Below are 21,650 nucleotides of genomic sequence, written 5' to 3' on the forward strand. Positions count from 1 at the left end.
CCGCCCCGCCGCGCTTCCTCCCCGACTCCAAAGTTCCCCGGCTGCGGGCCTAACCGAGCGGGGCGGGGACCGACGCTTCCTGGCCCGCCTGGGCAGGGGCGCCTGCCCGGGGAGGGGCCAAGGCGGCCCCCCGCGAGCTGCAGCCCGGGGGGTGGCGGATGGGGCTCAGGTCAGGCTCTCACAGAGGAGGCTGGAAAGGGGACCCCCCCCCGGCACACACACACGCACACACACACACCTCCGAGGCTGAGGGAGCCAGCAGTTTGCCGGAACACCCAAGTCTGCACACGGTGCCCTCTCCTTGCCATCACCCAGCCTCGGCGCAGGCACCCGGGAGCCCCGCAGTCTCCGGGGCTCAATCTCCCGGCCTAACCGCCCCAGGCCTCTCTGGGCTCCGGAGGGACAAAGTGGGGAAGCCGTCCGCGGCGCCGCTAGTGCAGCCGAGATGGGGTTAACGATCGGTCACCCGGTCCAGCTTCTTCACCAGGCCTCAGGGGGAGGGGGTGTGGCCTGCACCCGCCGCGGAAAGTTTCGGCTTTGGAGGGGCGGCGGCGGGGGGGGGGGCGGGGGACACGACGTGCTGCCCCGAGGCTCACCGGGGACTGGCGGGGGGACTACCAGAAAAGGGGGGAGAACGGAGGGGCTGTTCTGGGAGGGTTTGTCTAGAGGCACAGGAGCGCTGGCGCCCATGCCCCTTTCCCACTGGGGACACGAGCTGTCAGGGGCTTAGGCGAAAACCACCACACAGACTTGCAGCTTTCTCGGACTACATGAGCCTCCAAGATGAGAATTACCCCCTCGTTGACAGATGAAGAAATTAAGACTCAGGTTTGAGTGGCTTGCTCCAAGTCACCTCAGGTCTCCACACTAGCCATCATTCTTTTCCTGTGTCATCCACGTGTCCCTCCAAGGGACAGGCACAGGGAGGGAAGAGAGTGGCATCTGCTTGAGGTGGTTGTGGAAGCTGAGGGTCCTCCCCTAACTCCTCAGCACCACGGTGTCTGTCCCCAGAGGTGGGAGGACCCTATATCCTAGCAGACCTGGACAAGGGTGTGGGAGGGATAGTGGAAGGAAGAGGAAGCAGGAAAGGGACCAACTGGGGTGGTTCCCCAACCCATTCAGCTGCTGAGGAAGTTGGGAATCCTGAGGATCTGTGTGGGGACGGTGCCTGAGGCTCCGGGGGAAACATGGGCTCCCCTTGTCATATGGAGGGTGCGCAGGAGGCTGTGACCTGAGTACCCCTGAGATGACATCAGATGACATGGTGCCAGGGAGAGGTGTGTGAAAGATGATGGGGTAGAGGTGACTGCTCCAGAAGGGGAGGCAGGTTGGTGTTGTCCTGAAACTGGGTGTGGGGGGGACAGGCGGGGGGAAGAGGGTGGATAGTTGTGGGCCCTCTGGCTCTTCCTCATGCCAAGGGACACTGGTGCACCTCAGGACTGGCTAGGTGGACCCCTGTGACTAGAGCTGCCCTAGCTAGGGGGAGGGCCCAGGCCGAGGGTGAAGCAGTGGGCCTGGGCTCTCCTTCTCAGGACCACGTGGCTCTTGGGTGGTCCTAACAGCTTGGTTTTCCACGCTTTGAGGGCAATGAGCCAAGTGCACACAAGTGAGCAGCTGTCTTTTGGGAGGGAGGAGTCTCCACTGGTGACTTGCAGTGGTGGGGTGGGGGGAGCCCGGTGTGGAGTCTCACACCCCTTCAGGCCCTGAAGGAAGGGTCAGGGTGGGGGAGGATGGATGGAGTGGAAAAAGAGCCTGAGGCTTAGCTTCTAACTAGGGAGCCTTTCTCTGTTGTCAGAGAAGAAACCCAAGGAAAGCAGGAGGGAAGTAGATTTCAGCCGGGACTGGCCTCTGAAGAGCTTCCATCTGAGAACCCGATGTAGGAGGACAGTAGAGCAGGCTGGTCCATTCTCAGGTCTGTGTGGCATTGTGATGTTTATAACATCTGGGTTAGGGACTGAGTTCAGCACGGAACAGCCTCTGCCTCATTGAAAAATAATAGGAGCAAAGGTAAACGGGTTGGAAGATAATCTCATCCCCATGATACCAGGGCTGGTTGGAGGCGTCACTCCTCACCTCCCAGTGGTCACATTGACTATAATAGCCTGCTTGCCCACTATCCATCAGTGCCAGGAGACAAGACTGGGTCTGCCTTAGTCTCTGGTTTTCCCAGAGCTCAGCACAGTGCCTGGCACAAAGTAGGTCCTCATTCAAGGAAGGGGGGGTATGTGGATAAAAGGAATAAACATCATTCATATTCTCTTTCCAGGTGGCAGGCTCCCAGCCTCCTGCAAGAATAACAGGAAGGGCCAAAGCTCACTAATTTGGGATTTGCAATAATATTGAGGCTGCAACCTTGATCCCAATGAGTAAAAGTTTAAAATAACTTCTTTCTCTCTCTTTAAGGTCTTATTCACAAGGGAGAGGTATAATAAGAATACACATTACATTTGGATAGCACTTTAGACCTCCTAAATTCTTTTGTGGGAATTATCTAATTTGATATTGGTAATAAGCTTGAGAGGTAGGAAGGAGAGAAGGTCCCTCAGTCAGTTACTTCTCAGCTGCCATCAAAACAATGGAGGGTGTTCTGATTCCTATAGGCGGAGGTCATTATGATTAGGTCAGTGCAAAGAGTTGTGGATGCCAGACCCAACAAAGGAAATGCAGTCTGCTTGGGAGACCACTCACTAGCTCCACCTCTCTTCCAGGGAAGGAGGAATCACCAGCTATCACAGAGAAAAAAAAAAAATCCCTCAGAAAATATGTCCCAAAATGGAATAAAATTTGAGAGTCTATAAATAAGCCCTTACATTATATTCAATTGATTTTTTGATAAGGGTGCCCAGACAATTAAACAGGGTAGAGGGAGAGGGAAGAAATTCTTTTAACAAATCGTTCTGGGACAACTGGATTTCCACCTACCAGAGAATAAAGTTGGACCCCCACCTCATACCATTTACAAAAACTAACCCAAAATGGATCATAGACAATGTAAGGGCTAAAATCATAAAAATCTTAGAAGAAACATAGATATAAATCTTTGCGACTTTGGATTGGACAGTAGTTTCTTAGATATGACACCAAAAGCACAAGTGACATAAGAAAAATTAGGTAAATTAGACTTTGTCAAAATTAAAAACTTCTGGGCTTCAAAGGACACCATCAAGAAGATGAAAAAGACGAGCCATGAAATGGGAGAAAATATTTGCAAAGCATGCATATGATAAGGGACTTGTGTCCAGAATATATAAAGAACTCTTATTAACTCAACAAAGAGACAACTCGATTTAAAAATGGGCATAGGATTTGAATAGACATTCTCCAAAGAGATACACAATGACCAATAACCACATGAAAAGATGCTCAACTTCATTAATCATCAGGGAAATGCAAATCAAACTACAGAATGAGCTACCACTTCACACCCACCAAGATGCCTAAAATAAAAAAGATAGGGCACCTGGCTGGCTCATTTGGAAGAGCATGTGACTCTTGATCTCTGGGTTGTGAGTTCACGCCCTGCGTTGGGTGTAGAGATTGCTTTAAAAAAATTTTTTTTTTTAATTAAAAAAAAAAGATAGACAATAACAAATGTTTTGAGGATGTGGAGAAATTGGAACCCTTATACATTGCTGGTGGGATTGTAAAATGGTGCAGCCACGGTGAGAGGCTGATTGTCAGTTCCTCAAATTGGTGACCGGAGAGTTACCGCATGACCCTGCAACTCCATTCTGAGGTATGTACCCGAGAGAACTGAAGACATGTCCACACAAAAACTTTTACACAAATGCTCAAAGCAGCATGGTATTGTTCATAATAGCCAAAAATGGGAAACGACCCAAATGTCCATCAACTGATGGATGGATAAACAAAAGGTAGTATATTCATACAATGGAATATTATTCTGCCATAAAACAAAATGAAGTATTGATTATATGTTACAAATATTGATGCTATTACATGCTATAACATGGATGAACCTGGAAAACATTATGCTAAGTGAAAACAGCCGGTCACGAAAGGCCACATATTTTATAAATCCATTTATATAAAATTTCTAGAACAGGCAAATCCATAGAGACAGAAAGTAGATTAGTGGGTACCAGGGACTGGGGGGAGGGGAATTGGGAGTGACTGCCAATGGTATGGAGTTTCTTTATGGGAGGATGAAAATGTTTTGAAATCAGCAGGGAGGTGGCATAACTGTGAGCATACTGAAAACCACTGAATTATACACTTCGAAAGGGGGAATTTTATAGTATATGAATTATATCTCAAGAAAGCTGTTTATTAAAAAATATGCCCAAATATTGACTTCTTTCATTCTAGGTTCATCAAGAAATCTCCTGATTATTGACAGGTTTTCAGAGAACCTGTGGTTCTCTGACTGAATACCCATCTACTCCTTCTTGCTTAGCTAAAAACTACCCATCTCTCGAAGCCCAACCCATATGTAGCTCTAGTTTTCTTAATCTCTGCTAATCTCTCTTTTCCATATTTATTCAGCATTAACTCATACAGGCACCCAAAGCAAAGTGTAGGGGAAATAGCACTGGATCAGGAGCCAGAAAAATCTGGGCCACACTTAACAAGCCTTATGACCCGAGCAAAATAACCTTTCTGAGCCTCAGTTCTGTCGTGTGTAAATGGCTGTAGACACTTTCCATCCTCCCTCAAAGGGTTGTGAGACAATGAAGACCGATCCCTTGTCAGTTGTCACACAAAACCAAGATGTTATTAATATTTTAAAAAACCATCCACTCCCATTCGTTTATATGCAAGGCACTGGCCTGAAAGAGAAATACAAGATTATTGCCTTTAATGTAAAAAATGGGGTGAAGAGTAGATTAGGTTCCTGAGGCCAGTGGTGAAGGTTGGTATCAGTAGTAGGTGCTAAGGAGTTGGGAGGAAGAAGGTTCCAGCAGGCTGGAGGGGATAGGCAAGACAGCTTCCTTGGGAAGAAGGCAGAATCTAAGAGAGGTAGGCCCCCAGGCAGAAAGCAGGAGCCCAGTATGGGAGGGGAGTAACAAGGATGCTGGGAGGCCAAGGTGACCACAGTTTGTTTAGACTCAACCAGCACTGTCCAGTGGAACTTTCTTGTGATGGTGGAAATGTCTGTCCACCAGAAATATAATGAGAGCTGCACACAGAATTGTATATTTTCTGGTAACCACATTTAAAAAAATAAAAAGCAGTAACATTCATTTTAATAGCATTCATGTAATAATAATTTAATATTTTACTTAAACCGATATATCCAAAATACTATCATTTCAATATGCAATCATTATAAAAATTAGTAACGAGATATTTTACATTTGTGTGTGTGTGCTAAGTCTTAAAAATCTGGTGTGCATTTTACACATCACAATTTGGATGCTAAATTTTCAACAGTTAGAGTGAAATGTAATCCTACCAAAGCAATAGTGTTGTGTTCAATGGGAAAACATTTTGTACTGCTTCTGTTTTTAAATTAAATATAATCAAAGAAAATTAAAATCCAGTCACACTGGCCACATTTCAGACGTTCAATAGCCACATGCGGCTAGTGGTTTTCATGTTGGTCATTGCAGCCCTAGAGTTAAGATTATGAGAGTAGATTGTGGGGTTGAAGCTGGAGAACTTCTAAATCCACACCTCCAGCCCGGACCTCCCTGGGCTCTAAGCTCATGCTCCACTGCCTTCCAGAATTATCTATCTGGGGTCTGGATTATGATGGTGATGACCGTATGACCCCTTTCTCCCAGAGGCCACCCCACCACGGAAATGTGGAATCCTAGCTTTGCAGGGTATTTTAAGGCTCACCTAGCCCAGTTGCCTTCAAATGGGATCCTGGACCCCTAGGGGTCCTTGAAGGTGCTCATGAGGGTCAGAGAAGCACTTCCAACTGAAATCCTACATTTCCCCGAGGTGCATCTGTTCCCAGGTTACTTAGGGCACACCATTTTGTGCCTTCAGTGAACACAGAGCAGCTCAGTTGGATAACACAGTAGTCTCCATCTGATCACAAGCTTGGCTTGCTTTACTTCCCTCTGTATGTATTTACTGAGACCCTGTTACAGCCAGGCACCTCTGCGCGCTGGGGTCTCGGCAGAGAGCAAAACAGAGCCCCGCTGTGCATGTGTCTGTGGCAGGGGGATGACAATGCTATGTTGCAAAGTAAACGAGGCCGGTGTTGGGGTACAGAGAGGAAGACAAGCAGACATGCTGTCCCACCCAGAGCTTCAGGGAAGAAGCTTGCGGACCTCTGGGGAGGGGCTCTTGTGGACCTGCAGGAGCTGCGCCCCACCTTCGAGAACCAGCCAGAGAGAGGGCCGGTGTAGCTGGTACACAGGGAGCTGTGAACAGGCTAAGTGCGGACAGGTGGCCAGAGCGTGTGTAATCTTGTCTGCCGGAGTGGGGGCCTGGTTATCGTGAGATGAGAACCCAATGGGATGAGGGTACTGGAGATAGCCTTCCGTTTTTAAAAATGTCTTCTTTTTATATAATATATATACATTATAAGTAATATAAATATGCATGTAGACATGATATCTAATGTAATGTATGTTATGAAGCACAATAAAATGTACACCATAAATGCCCTCTGCCACATTATTCTTATCTAGCTGAGACCCATCTTTCCCTTTTCCATCTTCTGCTCCCACATGCACCCCCGACTGACCCCCCTGAATGTTGTGTTTATTACTCTCTTCACTTTTAAAGATTTATTTATTTATTTGAGAGAGAAAGAGAGGGAGAGCACACAAGTGGGAGGGACAGAGGGAGAGGGAGAGAGAGTCTCAAGCCGACTCTGCACTGAGCGCAGAGCCCGATACAAGGACTCGATCCCGGGACCCTGAGATCATGACCTGAGCCGAAACCAAGAGTCTGTCGCTCAAGTGACTGGGCCCCCCACGTGCCCCGACTCTCTTCGCTTTTAAAGAACAGTTTCAGTAATGGGGCACCTGGGTGGCTCAGTCGTTAAGCGTCTGCCTTTGGCTCAGGTCATGATCCCAGGGTCCTGGGATCGAGCCCCGCATCGGGCTCCCTGCTCAGCGGGAAGCCTGCTTCTCCCTCTCCCACTCCCCCTGCTTGTGTTCCCTCTCTCGCTGTCTATCTGTCAGATAAAAAAATAAAATCTTTTAAAAAAAACCATAAAAAAAACTTACAAAAAAAGAATAGTTTCAGTACTTTATATTTCTAAACATAACACTGTTTAGCTTTGCTTGTTTAAGAATTTTATAAAAACACTGTCACCTAGGAATGTACCCAAGAGAAATGAAAATACATAGCCGTGCACAGACTTGCATGCAAAGCAGTGTTATTCAAAGCAGCCGAAAAGTGCAAACAACCCAGATGTCCATCAACTTGTGAATGAGTGAGCAACATATGGTATATCCACATCATGGAATATTATTGGACATTAAAGAGGAATGAAGTTCTGACACAAGCGCAGCAGGGAGTCTGCTGGAGATTCTCTCTCTCCCTCTCCCTCTGCATCTCCACCCCACCGCATGTGCTCTCTAACATAAATAAATAAATCTTTAAAAAAAGGAAAAAATACACAAATTACACTCTGATAAAGCTTTCTTCAAAAAGGCATATTAGAGTCTTCTGAGGCTAGTTTTTTCTCTCACAGTTATGATTCTGAGACTTTATGGGTGCTGTTGCATAGAGTTGTGATAGTCCATCACCCAGCGTGATGACACCACGATTTATTTCCCCAGTCTCTAATTCTATCACTGGACACATGAGTTACCTCTTGTTTTTTGCTATTACAAAACAATATGCCAGTAACACGCTTGTACACATCCCCTTGGTATACATAAGTAACCATATGTTGAATTGAATAATAAAATATCAGGGCTTGTATATTGTAGGTTTTTTTTTTCACTTCATTTTTCAGAAATTCATTTTTATTGTAATTTACAAAACGACTGTTTCCCCCAGCATACTGGAAAGTAAAACAAAAGCAAAACTGGTCCTCATTGAGAAATACTGCTCTGGGGAATACACTGGGAGTAAAATCGCTGAGTCAAGGGTATGCAGATGTTCAAAGACATGCAAAAGTTCAAGGGTGCCCAAATGTCAAACTGCTTTCTAAAATACTTATACTGGGGGTGCCTGGCTGGCTCGGTCAGTGAAACGTGTGACTCTTGATCTCAGGGTCATGGGTTCCCACGTTGGGCATGGAGCCTACTTAAAATAAAAATAAATAAGAGACAAAACAAAACAAAATACTCATACCGATTTGCACTCCCGCCAGCAGAGGATGAGAACTCCTACGCTGCTCCCCATCTTCACCAATACTTACTCTTGTCGCATTTTTAAGTTTGTGCCAGTTCTAACGTGGGGAGGATGTGTTTTCGGTCCCTTGCTGCTGATGAGGTTGAACACCTTCTCCTGTGTCTAGGGGCCATTTGTGCTTCTTCTTCCGGGCTGTTCCTGTTTGTTTCCCTTGCCCACGTCTTTTCTTTTTCTTCTTGATTCATACAGTTCTTCAAATATCCTGGCTAGTAGTCCCTTGTCATTTCAAGGTGCTGCAGATAGAATTCCCAGCTTGTGACTTGTTTGCATTTCCTTGGGGTGTCTCAATCACAGAGGGTCTTACTTTTAAGGTAGTTGGGTTTTACCTTTTGGGCTGGGCTCCTCTTCACTCCCTGTAGATCTTGTCCCCTGGAGATCATGGTCAAAGCCCCTACTGAACTGACAGGCTCTGGAGCAGAGCATAGACAGCCCCTTGGAATCTGTACCCTCCTGCCCCCAGCCTCATGTCAGCCCCACTGTATACTTAAGTTGTTTATTCTGGAACTTTTTTTTCCCAACCAGAGTCTTTCCCTGCCCCTCGGACCCCCCTGTCGGCTTGCAGAACCCCAAGTTAAATCCCAGCTCTGTCATAAGCTCCTTTTGGGAAAAAAAAAACAAAAACAGTCCAGAGGTCTTTTATTTACTTATTTACTTACTTACTAACTTATTTTTACACCTATAAAGCCACAAATTCTTAGGCAACAGGTTCCAGCGGCTCAGGCTCCTGTCCACCTGTTCTGCCCAAGTGTGCACCTCGGGGCGGAGCAAGTTGGTGCTTCTGTTGAACCCAGGTAACTTTCCCTCTGGCTTCTTTCTTTTTCTCATCATTTTCCTTCCCACGTTTCAGGAAGCTATCTTGGCTCTTGGAGCGCTTAATATGCTCAGTACGTACGTTAATTCTCTTGGCAAGAAACTTGCCCTTAACTTGTTTGTTTACAACAATGCCAACAGCATGCTGGGTAACACTGCAGCCTCTTCCAATTTTGCCATGGTAACATTTGTGGGGCAGTCCTTTTTGAACAGTGCCCATTCCCTTGATGTCGACAATTTCACCTTTCTTGAAGATTCGCATGTATGTGGCCAAAGGAGCGACTCGGTGTTTTCTAAAAGGCATAGAGCACATACAGTGCTGCCTCTCTTCTTTCCCTGTGGCCGGACGTTTTGGCACCTTGTTGGAAGAGAGGGTTCTGGCCGAAAGGCACACCTCCTCTTCTTAGAAGCATTTCCAGCCCCCCACGGCTGAGTCACTTCTAGTCAGTGGGCTTAGCCTGCCTAAGCATCTGATGATTGACAGGAGACAGGTGTTTGACTATTAAAATGGGATATTTTTTCCTTTGAATAAGTACAGCTTATGAAATAGATACAGTATTTCAAAACATGGGATTCCTTAACACTGGGATGTTTGGGAGGAGAAAAATGGTTGGGAACTCTTACCAGTGATGCCTACAGTAGCCTTGACACCCCCCTGCCTCCACTTGAACATTTCCAGCGACAGGAAGCTCACTACCTTGCTGGGCTAGGCTGCTCTAGTTGTTAGAAACTGTTTCTTATGCTAACTGCATCTCCTGTCTCGTCGTTTTTACTTGGCTGTTCTTCACTCTGTTCTCTAGAGAAACACCTAGTGAGTCTTTCCTCTCTTTGACCCGACGGCCCTCCAGCACGAGAGGTAGGTAGCTTCCAGGTCTGTGTCTCCTTTGCTCCAGGAGAAATTTATCACCTTCAGTGATTCCCGGGAAGAGATGGTTTCCAGATTTCTCTGCACTTGATCACCCTCTTGTGAACAGACTGCAAATTTTCTGCATCCCTTGTAAACTGTATACCCTCAGGGCTGGTCTCACTGGTGGGTGAGGAGGGGGCTGATCCCGTTAACTCGAGTCTGTTGGTGCACCTGCAGAGGCTGGTGGCGGTTCCGACAGCCCCGTCAGCCCCAGTGTTCCCACAGAACCTGGAACCTGGGAGCTGATGAAAACCACTTTGTTTATGTGCGTTGTTACAGTCTCATGCAGAATATCTGTCGAATTCACTCTTCGGCTTGGCCTCAGCACTTTTCTCTTTTGAGTAAGTTTTCTTAACTTTCTTTCTTTTTTTTTTTTTAAAGATTTTATTTATTTGACAGACTCAGCGAGAGAGGGAACACAAGCAGGGGGAGCGGGAGAGGGAGAAGCAGGCTTCCCGCGGAGCAGGGAGCCCGATGCGGGGCTCGATCCCAGGACCCCGGGATCATGACCTGAGCCGAAGGCAGACGCTTAACGACTGAGCCACCCAGGCGCCCCAGTTTTCTTAACTTTCAAGTCTCCTTTTAACTCTCCCCCCACAGCTTCATGTCAAGCACAAATTGGATAAGCAAGATACTGTTTTTAAAAAATGCTGGCATTCCATAGACAATGTCCTGTGGCAACTAAGTATCCTTGGACTCTGTCTCTATATTACCCTCTGCCTTTGGGGTGTCAGGCCCCTGGCTTCCAGGAAGCAAGGCAGAGGGGAAGGGGCGTTTCTTCACTCCGGGCCTAGGGTAAAGCTCAACTTTGCCATAGTTGTGGACAGTGATAACCCATCTCCGCCTCCCAGCCAGGAACCTCTGAGTAATCTTTGACTCATAGCTGTCCTGTCTCCTATTACCTAATTTTGCCTGGTCTTCATTAACAATGTCTCCCTGCTTTTCTTTCTCTCACTTGTTCCTCTGCACATTTCTCCTGAGACCACTGTGCTTAAGTCAGAGATGGTCTCACCAACACAGACTACCCGGATGTTTAACAAGCAATTCCCGAAGACATGATGGGTTCTTGAGCCCCTGCTAGGGGTGTTGCTTGGGCTGAGCCCTGACAGAAGGGGTAGGAATTGATCTGATTGGGCCAGTTGTTGGAAGACACATTTCAAGCAGAGGAAACAGAAATTCATGCGGCTCAGCACTAGGCTGTGAACAGAGGCTGAGGCTGCCAAAGCCAAGGTGACCGGCCAGACTTCCTCCTAAGGAAGGCTTCAGGCTGGGCAGTGCCCTGACTACATTTGTATCTTAGAGCCATCAATGAAGATGAGATGAACAAACTGAGAGGGCCTGGAGGTGGTGGGAAAAGACAGTGGGCTAGGGTCCCGCAGAGTCTGAGGGAAGTGGTAGATTGAGGGGGTGTGCCAAGGGAGGTGGGACCGAAAGGAGGCAGGGGCTGGCTGGTTGGAGGGGAAGGGTGGAGGAGTTGAGGGGGGTGACAATGCTTTGAAAGATATGTTCCTAGGAGAGGAACATTCTAGAAGCAGGTTTGAGGGGTAGGAGGGAAAGGAGATGAAGACTCAGTGTTGGAGGGTACGGTCCTTTGGTGTGAAGAGGTGGGTGACTGAAGAGCCAGCTCTTCTCACTCCCACAGCTGCTATGGGTCCTCTGGTCCACTTGCCCTCCACGGGATCCTTTGTGCTTTTTCTCTGCCTGCCTTCTGCCTGTTTGAGATGCTGCTGGATCCCAGAGAACCTTCAGGAGGTGTGAGTACCCCCCCCCCCCGCCCCAAGCCCACCAAGGAGCATTCAAAGTCCTGTCCTAGACCCTAGTCCTTCCATAAAGCCAGGCCTGGCATTTGTCCCGGTCATACCTCCTTATCCATTTCACCAACATTAATGGTCCCTCCAATGCTGTGGGTGCTGTGTGGGTGCTGTAGATACAACAATGTACAATAATATCAGGCCATGTCCATTGAGCCAAGCATCTAAGTGCTTTATGTATCCTTTTCTTTTAGTGCTTTATATATCTTAATTCATTTCAATCTCCTAGCAACCCTATGAGTTAGCTACTATTGGATTTCCATTTTACAGATGAGGAAACTAAGGCACAAAAAGGTAGTAAGTTGACTAAGGTCACCCGAGTGGTGGAGCCCAAATGCAAAGTCAGATAAATGCCCCATTGTGAGCCACTGCACTGTCCCCGCCTGCTCTCCAGAATGCTCACTGTCTCCATCTACTTTCACGAGGTACGTTGAGTGCCATCCTCTTTAGAGTCAGGAAGTTCTTATTTTTAATCCCAAATCTCAAACCCGCGTCTCCCGGTTTTGCCCCTGGTGAGGTGACCTCTGCTGCAGTCCCTGCGTGAACTTGGACAGACGTGACACCTTTATCTTCCTGGCTCTGGGCGGCTCCTCTCGCCCCACCTCCTCCCGGCAGTGCCCAGCCCCCCTCCCAGTCCCAGTGCCACTGCCCCCACCTACAGACCCTCATCCTCTCTCAGGGGCCCCTCCTCTGCTCTCCCCCTCTGACACTCTCCCTGAGGGCCATTCTCATGGGCAGCCTGGGAATGGATGCTTGTCCTAAAGCACAAACCTGAAAACACCATGGGTTGGCAAAACGCTTCCCTCATCATCTCAGGGATAAAATCCGCACTCCTCAGGGTGAAGTCCAAAGTCCTCCCTGGTGTGGCCCCTGCCTCCTCACATCCCCGGTCCTGGCCCTCCCTCCGCAGGTCCCTGTATCAGTGCTCCCAGGAGGAGACCCATCGCTGGAGGCTCTGGCCTTGATAAAGTGTTCGAGAGTCAGCAAGAAAGGGAGCAAAACAAGAATAGTCGATATAAAAAGTCAATCAGCATGTATCAGCCAAGTGGCCAGTTGTCCTTTCTTGGTCACATTATCTTTTATCCCAAATATCCTTTCTATTTTTTTTTTTTTTGCAGTTAAAATATTACTTCTTTCATAAAATGGTGGTGTGAGAAAACAACGGATTTTTGTAAATGTCTTTACTTGGCAAACTAAAAAGCGTTTGCGACTCAGACTCCGTCTTTTTGCTCATGACTCAGTGGTCTACGGAAGCCGCCCCACCGGAGTGTCAGGCCGACCCTGAGCTCTCGGGCCCGGGCTCCCTCCCGCCCCTCTCGCCTCTCTCGCTCCTTCTGCCCCGAACGCCCCCCTCCTCGTGTTGCCTGCTCCCCAGCCGTCGTCCCCCCAGGCCTGGCCTGCCCTTTCTTCCCCAGAGCGAGGCCGGGCATTCCGCAGGGCATTCCGGGAGTAGCACTGCGGGCGCGGGCGCGGGCGCACGTCTCCCCGCGGGCCTCGGCCGGTGGACGCCGGGCGCGCTCACGCTTCCGGAGCCTGGCGCGGCTGCGGCGGCGCAGGTACCGGCCGCTGGGCGGAGACTCTGACTGGAAGGAGTCGGGCCCCCGCCCGTGCAGCAGGCACGGCCGTGCGCTGCTGAGGGGCCGTCGCGGGGCCCGGGCCTCGTTGGCTGCCGCCGGCAGGCGCTCCTGCTCCGAGGGCCCAGGGCACGGCTCCCGGGCGACCCCTCCCCAGCCCCAGCGGGGCCCCGAGGGGAGCTCAGGGGCTGGGGGGGGTGCTCAGGAGTCTAACTGTCCCCAAAGCACGACGGGGCCTTCCTGTGGCTGTGTGTAGCTGGCGCAGTGTTCCCAGAGAGGGGCCGGGAGACTGCTGCGCACACCCGAGCTGCTGATTGTCACCCGCCTCCCGGCAGCCCCGCGAAGCTCGGGTCCGCCAGGAAGACAGGGAGGGAGGGAAGGGAGAGAGCCCCGAGAGAGAAGCTGAGAAATAGGCGGACGAGAGTGAATCCAGGCCGAGGGTGGCAGCAGAGACAGAAACCTGGGGGGCCCACAGAGAAGCGGGGAGGGGAGCTGCCATCAGAGGGGCGTGGCGCTGGGAGCCTGGGGCTGGGGGTCCGGCCAGCCTCCCGCTGGCTGGAGGAGAGGCGCCTGTCTCTTGGCTCTAACACAGCCTCCATCGTGGGACCCCGGGCACAGGAGGCAAATTCATCTCGGGGTCCACCCCCCACCTGTCGATGCCCAGGGCCCTGGTGAAGTCCTCACCAAGGAAGAGCACCAAGGACCCCTGAGGGGCCTCCAGCCCTGCTGTCAGCCCCCGGCAGCACCCTGACCCTGCCTGGCCTCCCCACCCTTTCCCTGAGGGTATCAAACGTGGGTCAGAGGAGGGACTCATAGGGAAGAGAATGACATTCTTCGTTACTTCGCAGTCGTTTGTTTTAGGGAGTACTCTTGAGAGGGCATTTTAAACAGCTGTCAGAATGTCCCAGGCTGAGGGGAAGGTGGCAGCGGACTTATGCAGTGAGACAGAGGCCACCTCATGTCACCCCCCTTGAGAGCGAGGAGGGTTGACCAACATGCCCGGGAGGAGGAAAGAATGTGAGCTGAGACCCTTCTATCTTAGCAGACCTCCTCCGAGGTCAGAAGGCAAGAAGGGTGTGAGCTCCAGGGCTTCTGGGGAGAAGCCTCTCCACGGAGGAACCTGCATGGGGCCAGGCTCCGCAGTGGCCTGGTCATCTCGGGGACGGCTTGTGACCTGGCCACCTGAGCGCTGGGGATGCTATGGGGGTGGTAAACAGAGCACCGGGCCACCACAGAGCTCAGGAGCTGGGCTCACTTCCATGGGGCCCCCACATTTGCTTGTGTGCAGGCAGGCGCAGCTGGGTCTGGACTTTGTGGTGAAGGGAAGCCAGGACTGAACCTTTGGCCAAAAGAAGCCCTGGGGGTGCCTGAATTTATCAAATGAGGAGAGGCCCTTGGAAGGGGAGAAACACCCAAGATACATGAGAGTGCTCAAAGTCCCATCAATGTCAGGACATGACATTGCCCTTCAAGCTGTAAAGGGCTTCACTTCACAGGAAATAATGGGATGTTGGGATGGATGACTTATTAAAGCCTCCAAGTAGTATCTTTGCCTTCCAAAGATATAGTCTTAGGTTCTGGAACCTAAGAGCCAGCCCTCGGGCAACATTCTTGGGCCCTGGAGCTTTAGAGTGAGACTTTGAAGCAAGCCTACCCAGGAGACCTGAGCTACGGGCTGCTGCCAGCCCAGGAGGCCCCAGTCCCACCCCTGCTCCAGAATAGGCCCCTCGGATCCGTGCTAGAGCAGGAGGCATGACTGGCTCACAGGGCGCAATGAGGCGAGAGACAAGGATCAATTTGAACTGGGGGACCAGCTGAGAGGGGTGCAATTCTCCCTGGCTGCAGCCCACTTGTTAACGTCTCCCACTGATCGGCTGGGAGGGATCAAAGGAGCGTGGCTTCTTGGGTAAGGGAGATTCTGAGCTAAGGTCAAGGTGCCTTCAAATCTAATCTGCTCTCAAAAAGCACCAGCTGGGCTGATAGGAGCACTCAAGGTAGGAGGTGATGGCCAAGGTCAAGAGAGTGTAAAGGATGGAGGTGGGAGGGATGGAGCTGGGTTAAGTGAAACCTCTGACTCAGGACAGTTATGCTGCTAACTTGTTAGGACCTTAGAAGAGTCATCAGCCTTAGTGCACTCATCAGAGACAGTGTCTTATACAAGTGCCCCCTTTTTTTTCTGCTCTTCTGGGTCCAGCTGAGGTCTGACTTGGAGAGGGATGCCGTAAAGCCACACGTGGGGAATGCTGCCTAAGCCTCTGCCCATCTCCCACCCACTGGGGGCACCCTCTGGGCCATGGCTTGGTCACCCCTCACTTTTGGCTCAGCGTGGCCACCACACCCTTGCTGCACTCCCGTCACGGGAAGGTTGCCCAGGAACCAGAGGGTATGGAGCTAGAGTTGGCACAGCTTTCAGGGTCAAGACGAGAACACAGAGCTGTCACAGGCTTTGGACAAAGTGCAAGAGTCCTAGCCCTGCTATTTATAGCTGGTTTGTGGAGTTAATTAGATGGCTCCCATTATCAGTAGGATCTTCCCTCCCTCCCCATGCCCCTGCTGACAACACCCAAGGCTCTGGCCACCCTTCACCCCAGGCCTCACACCCGCGCTCTCCACGGTGATTGCCCCTAGCACTCACAGAGCAGGTCTTCAATGTTTGTTGACTGCCCGACCGACTTGATCTACCCAAGGAGAAAAGAGGAAGGTGGGGCTGGAGGACGCCACTGGGATACAAACCTCTTCAAGTTTTCTTCCTGGAGGGGAGAGCTGGCCCAAGGGAGTGAGGTCCCGGAGCTGGGCTCCAGTGCCTCCTGCTTGGGCCATGCTGGACAAGGGGAGCTTGGCGGTGCCCTACTAACTGTGACCCTCCATCCAGATTCTCCATTGTGTGAAGGACGTGCTCAGTAATCAGATACAACTATGGGCCTGTGGACACTTCTTAGACGCCCCACGAACCGCCGCTGAGTCCCTGTGACACACCTCACGTCTTCAACCTCTGCCCTCCCGGAGGACCTCTTGGCATTCTTGTTTCACCTTCTGTATACAGCGTGTCCTCTGTTGGGGGAAGGGGAGTGTTAGAGGGCAGGGCAGGATGGAGTTGACAACAATGCACAGTCCTGCCTCAGGGCCTTTGCCCTCCCTCCCTCTTCCCTCTGCTGGACTTTCCTTCCCCTAGATCTTCACAGGGCCTGCACCCCTCTCCCCTCAGAGAGCCTTCCTCCTGTGACACTCCAGCCCTTCTCCTGCTTTATTAATTCTTCATAACACTTGGCTGGTACACGCAACTAGGTTTCTGTGTGTGGGTGTACACGTCTGTGTGTGTATGTGTCGTTTGTTAGTTTACTTTTTACTTATCTGTCGCCCCCACTTCATATAAGTTACATAAAAGCAGGACCTTCTGTTAATTGACTAGTATTTCTCCAGGGCCCAGACAGCACCTGACACAAATTGGTGCCCAATGAACCTTCTTTGAAAGAAAGGAAAAGAAGGGAGGGAGGAAGGAAAGAAGAAAGGAAGGGCCAGAGAAAACAGACTTCCTCCTGATCCCTCCCTCCCGAGGGGGCTGCACGGAAACACCCTGGGAGGTTGGAAAGCCCACCCCTTTCATGGCCTCCCACCTTGGGTGCCCAGGGCCATCGTGCCCCCTCTTGCTCCAGGCTGGTCCTCACTGTTTATCTAACCCACGTCCAGTTCCCTCAGAGCCTGGCAGAGGGAAAGGTTGGCCTGACTACGCTGATTCTCTTCGCTTCTCCAGCCGTCCCACAGTGTTAAATTGGTTTGTGAGCAGGTTACTCTTGTTTGTCTGAGTCTCGTCTTCCCAGACTGGGCCAGCTTTGGGGTCAGCCTGGGACGCGCAGCCTGTGACATCCCTCAGCCCAACGCCCTGGAACTCGGGAGGTCCCGGGTGACTGTCTTCATCGTGGCCAGCCCCCTGCGTCCCTGCCACGCCTTCACTGGACCACTGGACGCTCTGGCTGCCCCTGCTGGGGCTGCTGCCCCTGAAGCAGAAAGACAGGTGTTTCTCCCTGAGTGATTCCAGTCCCATCTTCAGCTCATCGAAGTGGCCGTGTACTTTCAGAATCAGACTCATTTTCCTTTCGAGGAAGTTGGACCGAGCTCCTCAGGGAGCGGGCCTGAGGGGGCTGCCCTGAGCAGCAGGCGGGCCCCGCTCTGTAGACGGGTCAGGGGATGTGTCCGTCCGTGATCGGCCATCCCGCGGCAAGGCCCAGCTCCCAGAGCCTGCGCCGGCTTCGGTTCAGGCTTGTCGCTGCTGCCAGTGGCCCAGGAGCCCCGAGGCTGTACGGTCAGGCCGTGTCCATCTCCTGCGTGGCACACTAGCCACTCTAGCTGTTTCTTTGGCCAGAACACTCCTGCCCTCTCCCTACTGTCCCTCTGCCAGGTGAGCCCCTGCCGTCCTGTCGCTCTCTGAGTCTACGCCACAGGCTCCAGAAGCCTTCCCTGACCCTTGCATCTGGGTTGCCTTTCCAGGAGCTGAGGCCTGAGAGAACAGGGCTGTGCCTGTCATGTCCACTGATATTTTCCCAGGGTCGCCCAGCACCTGGCACGCGATCAGTCACTGTTGTACAGCGTGAATGAATGCCGTGTGTGTGTGTCTTACAGAGCTTTGGCCTGGGGAACCTCATCTCCTATGCCTTTTGCATTCTCTGTAGCCCAAGGTGAAGGCCTCTGCCTGCATCCCGTGCAGAACAGGAATGTGCTTTGGATGCACCTTGACCTGACTCGGAACAGGAGTTAACTGGGTAATTCAGCCTGTTGGAGGTGGGGAAGCTTTGCTGGGAGGGGCCAGAATGGCTAGGAGGCTCCTCTCCTGTCCTTCCCCGACAGGAGCAAGGTAGGCTTGCCAGGTAAATACAGGATATCCAGCTACATTTGAATTTCAAATAAATGACGAACACATGTTTAGTATATTACACCTAATAAGTGGAGCATGCTGATGCCAAAAAAATACTAAATTCGAATTTAACTGGGAATCCATCTTTCTCAATCTGGGAACCCTAGTAAGGGCAGCCCTGATCAGCCTGGTTCCCCAGGGGGATCTGAGGTCCTACTCATGAGGTACATTCTGCTCACCCTCTTGGTTCTTCCTGTCCTCTAAATAAATGCTTTTGGACAAAGAACAGGGTGAGCGCCAAGTGTGGTTTCCCAGAGCTGTCATGAGCACACTTAATGCAAAGCCTCTCCCTCCATCTCAACCTCGACCCCAGCCACTGGACTGGATGATCAGGGAGGCCTGTCTCAGAAGTGGAGATCTGAAGGAATGAGCCAGGTGATGATCAGGGCATTCCAACGGAGAGGCAGGAGTGAATGTGGTGAGTCTAGTGTGGCTTTGTGAATTCGAGAAGGGAGAGGATTGCATGGAAAATGCCCTGGACCACAACCTCTGTCCTCAAGAAGGCACCTTGGTGCTGCTCCACTGGCTTGCTCTTTCCTACCTCTGCCCCCAGCTGTAGGGTGGAAGCTTCTCTAGCTTCTGTGGCAGGAGTCTCAGCAGCAGGGAGTGGGGACAGAGTGGGAGTGTCTGCCATCCTGGGGTGGGGATTCTGGTGCTTGATGGCAGTTTAGTGGGATCACCTGCTCTTTAAAATGGTTGAGTGGAGCCCTGAGCCCTTAGAGCTAAGTCCCAGTGTGCCTGATCCCCAGGGAGGCACCTTACCTCCATCAGAGCACCACCTCCATCCCCTCCCCACTGTAAGCTGGCAGGGTATTCTTTCCCTTCTAAGAGGAAAATGCTGCTGCCCAGGGCCATAGGACCATGGGGGCAGGGGGAAGAAGGACCCAAGGGGCCCCATCATGCCTCAGCAGGCGTCTCTCTCCCAGCTTTGGAAGGGGTTGAAAGCCCTATACTGGGAAGCTCAGCACTCAAATCACAGAGTTCCCAGCAGGCTCTGCTCCGCTGTGCCACCCTGCCCACTCCAGTCCTCCTCCCCTAAGCCCAGATATACACGCCAAACAATGGGAGATGGCTCAGTTCCACATTTAACACACAGAGCATTTGTTGCCTGCTGTTTGCCTGTTGGCACGCTAAGGAAGCTGTTTCTTAATTTAAAATGTCCATTAACTCCCTCCAACTGGAAAGCTACTCCAACAAATTTATGCTGTGGCAGGTTTAAGCTTGGTCACTCTGAGGGGTGGGCCCTGCTGTGTTTGCCCCTTTAGGTGTGCCCAGGGCAGTGGGCACCCTTGGGTGTCTTGCCATGGGCTTGACAGTATGTTCTCTCTGTAAGGGGGAATTAGATCCCCAAGGCCCCCCTTGGCCAGGGTCCTTCAGGAGCCTTTGGCCACTGCCCATGGGAAGCCCACAGTGTGGGAGGTAGGGGGAGGGGGAGCGACACCCTGGGGGAGGGGTGTCTCTTTTACAACTCCAGGCGAGGAAACCCCATTTCCCTCCTACCCTCAGGCTCTTGGTGAGCCTTGCCAGGCATCTGACAGGAAAGAACCTTTTGTTCTGAGCTTGTAAGAAGTCTGAGCTGGACTTGTTATCTACCCACAGCATTTCCTGGATAGGGGGTTGCGGTAGGGGCTGGCCCCAGCCTTGGCCTTGGCATCCTCCTCTCCGCTGTTGGGACAGGGGAGGCTGCCGCTGGCAAGGTCTAGGCCTCCATGAGCGGCTGGTGAGAACTGGTATTTATCCTTAGGCTGGTTTGCCTGGGGGGTGGGTAGTCAGTCTCAGACAAGGCCCCCTGAGAAAGGGGCGCAAAAAAGAAGTCACCTAGTGTGTGTGTATGTGTGTGTGTTGGGGAGGTGGTACTGGGGAAGGGGTGAGTCCAGACTTCCCCTCCAGTGATATCTCCCTCGGGGCCAGGAGGGAGGGGATGTGTCCCCAGGGCTGCGGGAGTTGCAGCGTGGGCCCAGGCCCGGGCCGTGTCTGACACCTAGTGGCCACCTGAGCCCGAGGCGGGGCCAGGGGAAAGGGTAAGAAGGCAGGAGGGAAGCGGGGGAGGGGGAAGGCGTGGAGGGACTCAGGAAGCGCGGAGACCAGGCCCAGGCCCAGGCCCGGCGGCTGCTCTCTGGGCGGGCAGCCCCTCCCCTCGGCGCCCGGGCTCCGTCCCCGTCCCCGTCCCGGGTCCCGGTCCCCGCCCCGCAGCCCATCCCCCCAGCAGCGCCCGCGGCCTCCGCGTCAGGCCTGGGCAGGAGGCCCCCACACCCACGGGGTCGCAGACCCTCTTGCGTCCCTGAACGCGCCCCGGGTCGCGAGGCCCGGATTTCGAAGGTTACCCGAGCTCGGGTCCAGAAGGCCGGGGTCGCGGTGGCCGCGGCTGTCGCCCCTCAGCGCCCCGCGCCGCAGCCCCTGTCGCGCGGCGTCAAGGTCTGGGCCCGGGATCCGGCGGGGCCCCGTCCGGAGGGCCGGGCACCAGTGGGCGCCGGGCCCTGCCCCGAGTGCCCGGACGCGCGGGGGGCACTTCCGGCGCCCCCTGCCCCCGCGTTGACCCTCGCCGCGCCGCCCGCCTCGCGCCCCACCCGCGGCCGCCGCCCCGTCGTCATGGCGACGCCGTAGCTGGGCGCGGGGCGAGGCCGGCGGAACCGGCTGAGCAGCCTGCGCGCGGCGCGGGGAGCTCGCCGGCCGGTGCGCGGGGCGGCGCTGCGCGGCGGGGACGAGCTCCGGGCCCGGCGCCCGGCCAGGTAGGCGGCCCGGGCGGGTGGGTGCGAGCCGAGCCCCCGCGCGGAGCCGGGGGGAGGGGTCCAGGTGTGCCCGGAGCGGAACGGGCCCGCCCCCCGTTCCCCCCCCCTTCGCGAGCCGCCGCGCGTCTTTCCCCAACCCCTCACCTGCCACCACACCTGCCCCTCGCCTCACCTGCTCCCGAGCCCCACGCAGCAGGGCCAGAGGTGAGAGAGCAGGCCGTGCGCTCTGCGGGAGCTGTCGGCCTCGGGCCCTGGGTCAGCCTCCGTGCCAGTCTGCGGAAGTGAGACTGGAGCGCCAGGTGACCTCACGTTTATCCAGGGGCTCACGCCATATTCTAGAAACAAGGTAGGGTAGATGTGGTTCAACCAACTTTTGCCACGACTGTTCTTTTGAAACCTGAAACCAAGACTGGCCGAACTGCTTTGCTGGTGGCGAGGCCTCCTTCAACCTGTCTCTCTGGCCTGTTGGTGGAACATATCCGGCTAGGAGAGCCTTTCCGTGTTCTGGAACATCCGCAGCTTCCTGGTGTGAGGGTAGGAGTTCCTCGTTTGGGAAACCCTGGCTCGTGGGCTTGGCCCTAGTGGGCCCTGAGCTGTGGGCACAGAGGATACAGAACTGAG

General features: G+C 52.8%; 1 protein-coding gene and 1 long non-coding RNA gene across 15 annotated transcripts in view; both read left to right on the forward strand.

Annotated features, from left to right (window-relative positions):
* Window positions 1-9,916: 9,916 nt before the first annotated feature.
* Window positions 9,917-11,745, forward strand: LOC115943545 (uncharacterized). The gene is made up of 3 exons (XR_004078116.2): window positions 9,917-9,955; window positions 10,286-10,347; window positions 11,649-11,745. It is a non-coding gene; the product is annotated as an uncharacterized LOC115943545 (long non-coding RNA).
* An 8,124-nt stretch (window positions 11,746-19,869) lies between these two features.
* CYB561 (cytochrome b561) overlaps window positions 19,870-21,650 on the forward strand; it is a 14,968-nt gene continuing 13,187 nt past the window's right edge. For 2 of the 14 annotated variants that reach the window (XM_081804761.1, XM_081804765.1), the window contains exon 1: window positions 20,903-21,029. Coding sequence is in view for 2 of the 14 variants with exons in the window: in XM_081804760.1 (XP_081660886.1) it covers window positions 20,010-20,020 (11 nt within the window). In the remaining 12 variants the exon portion in view is untranslated. The other 12 variants (XM_081804763.1, XM_081804766.1, XM_081804760.1 and 9 more) reach the window with 11 other exon arrangements.

This window comes from Leptonychotes weddellii, chromosome 15 (genome assembly GCF_054177405.1).
Source record: "Leptonychotes weddellii isolate Sample4059 chromosome 15, ASM5417740v2, whole genome shotgun sequence".
NCBI classification, from domain to species: Eukaryota; Metazoa; Chordata; class Mammalia; order Carnivora; family Phocidae; genus Leptonychotes; species Leptonychotes weddellii.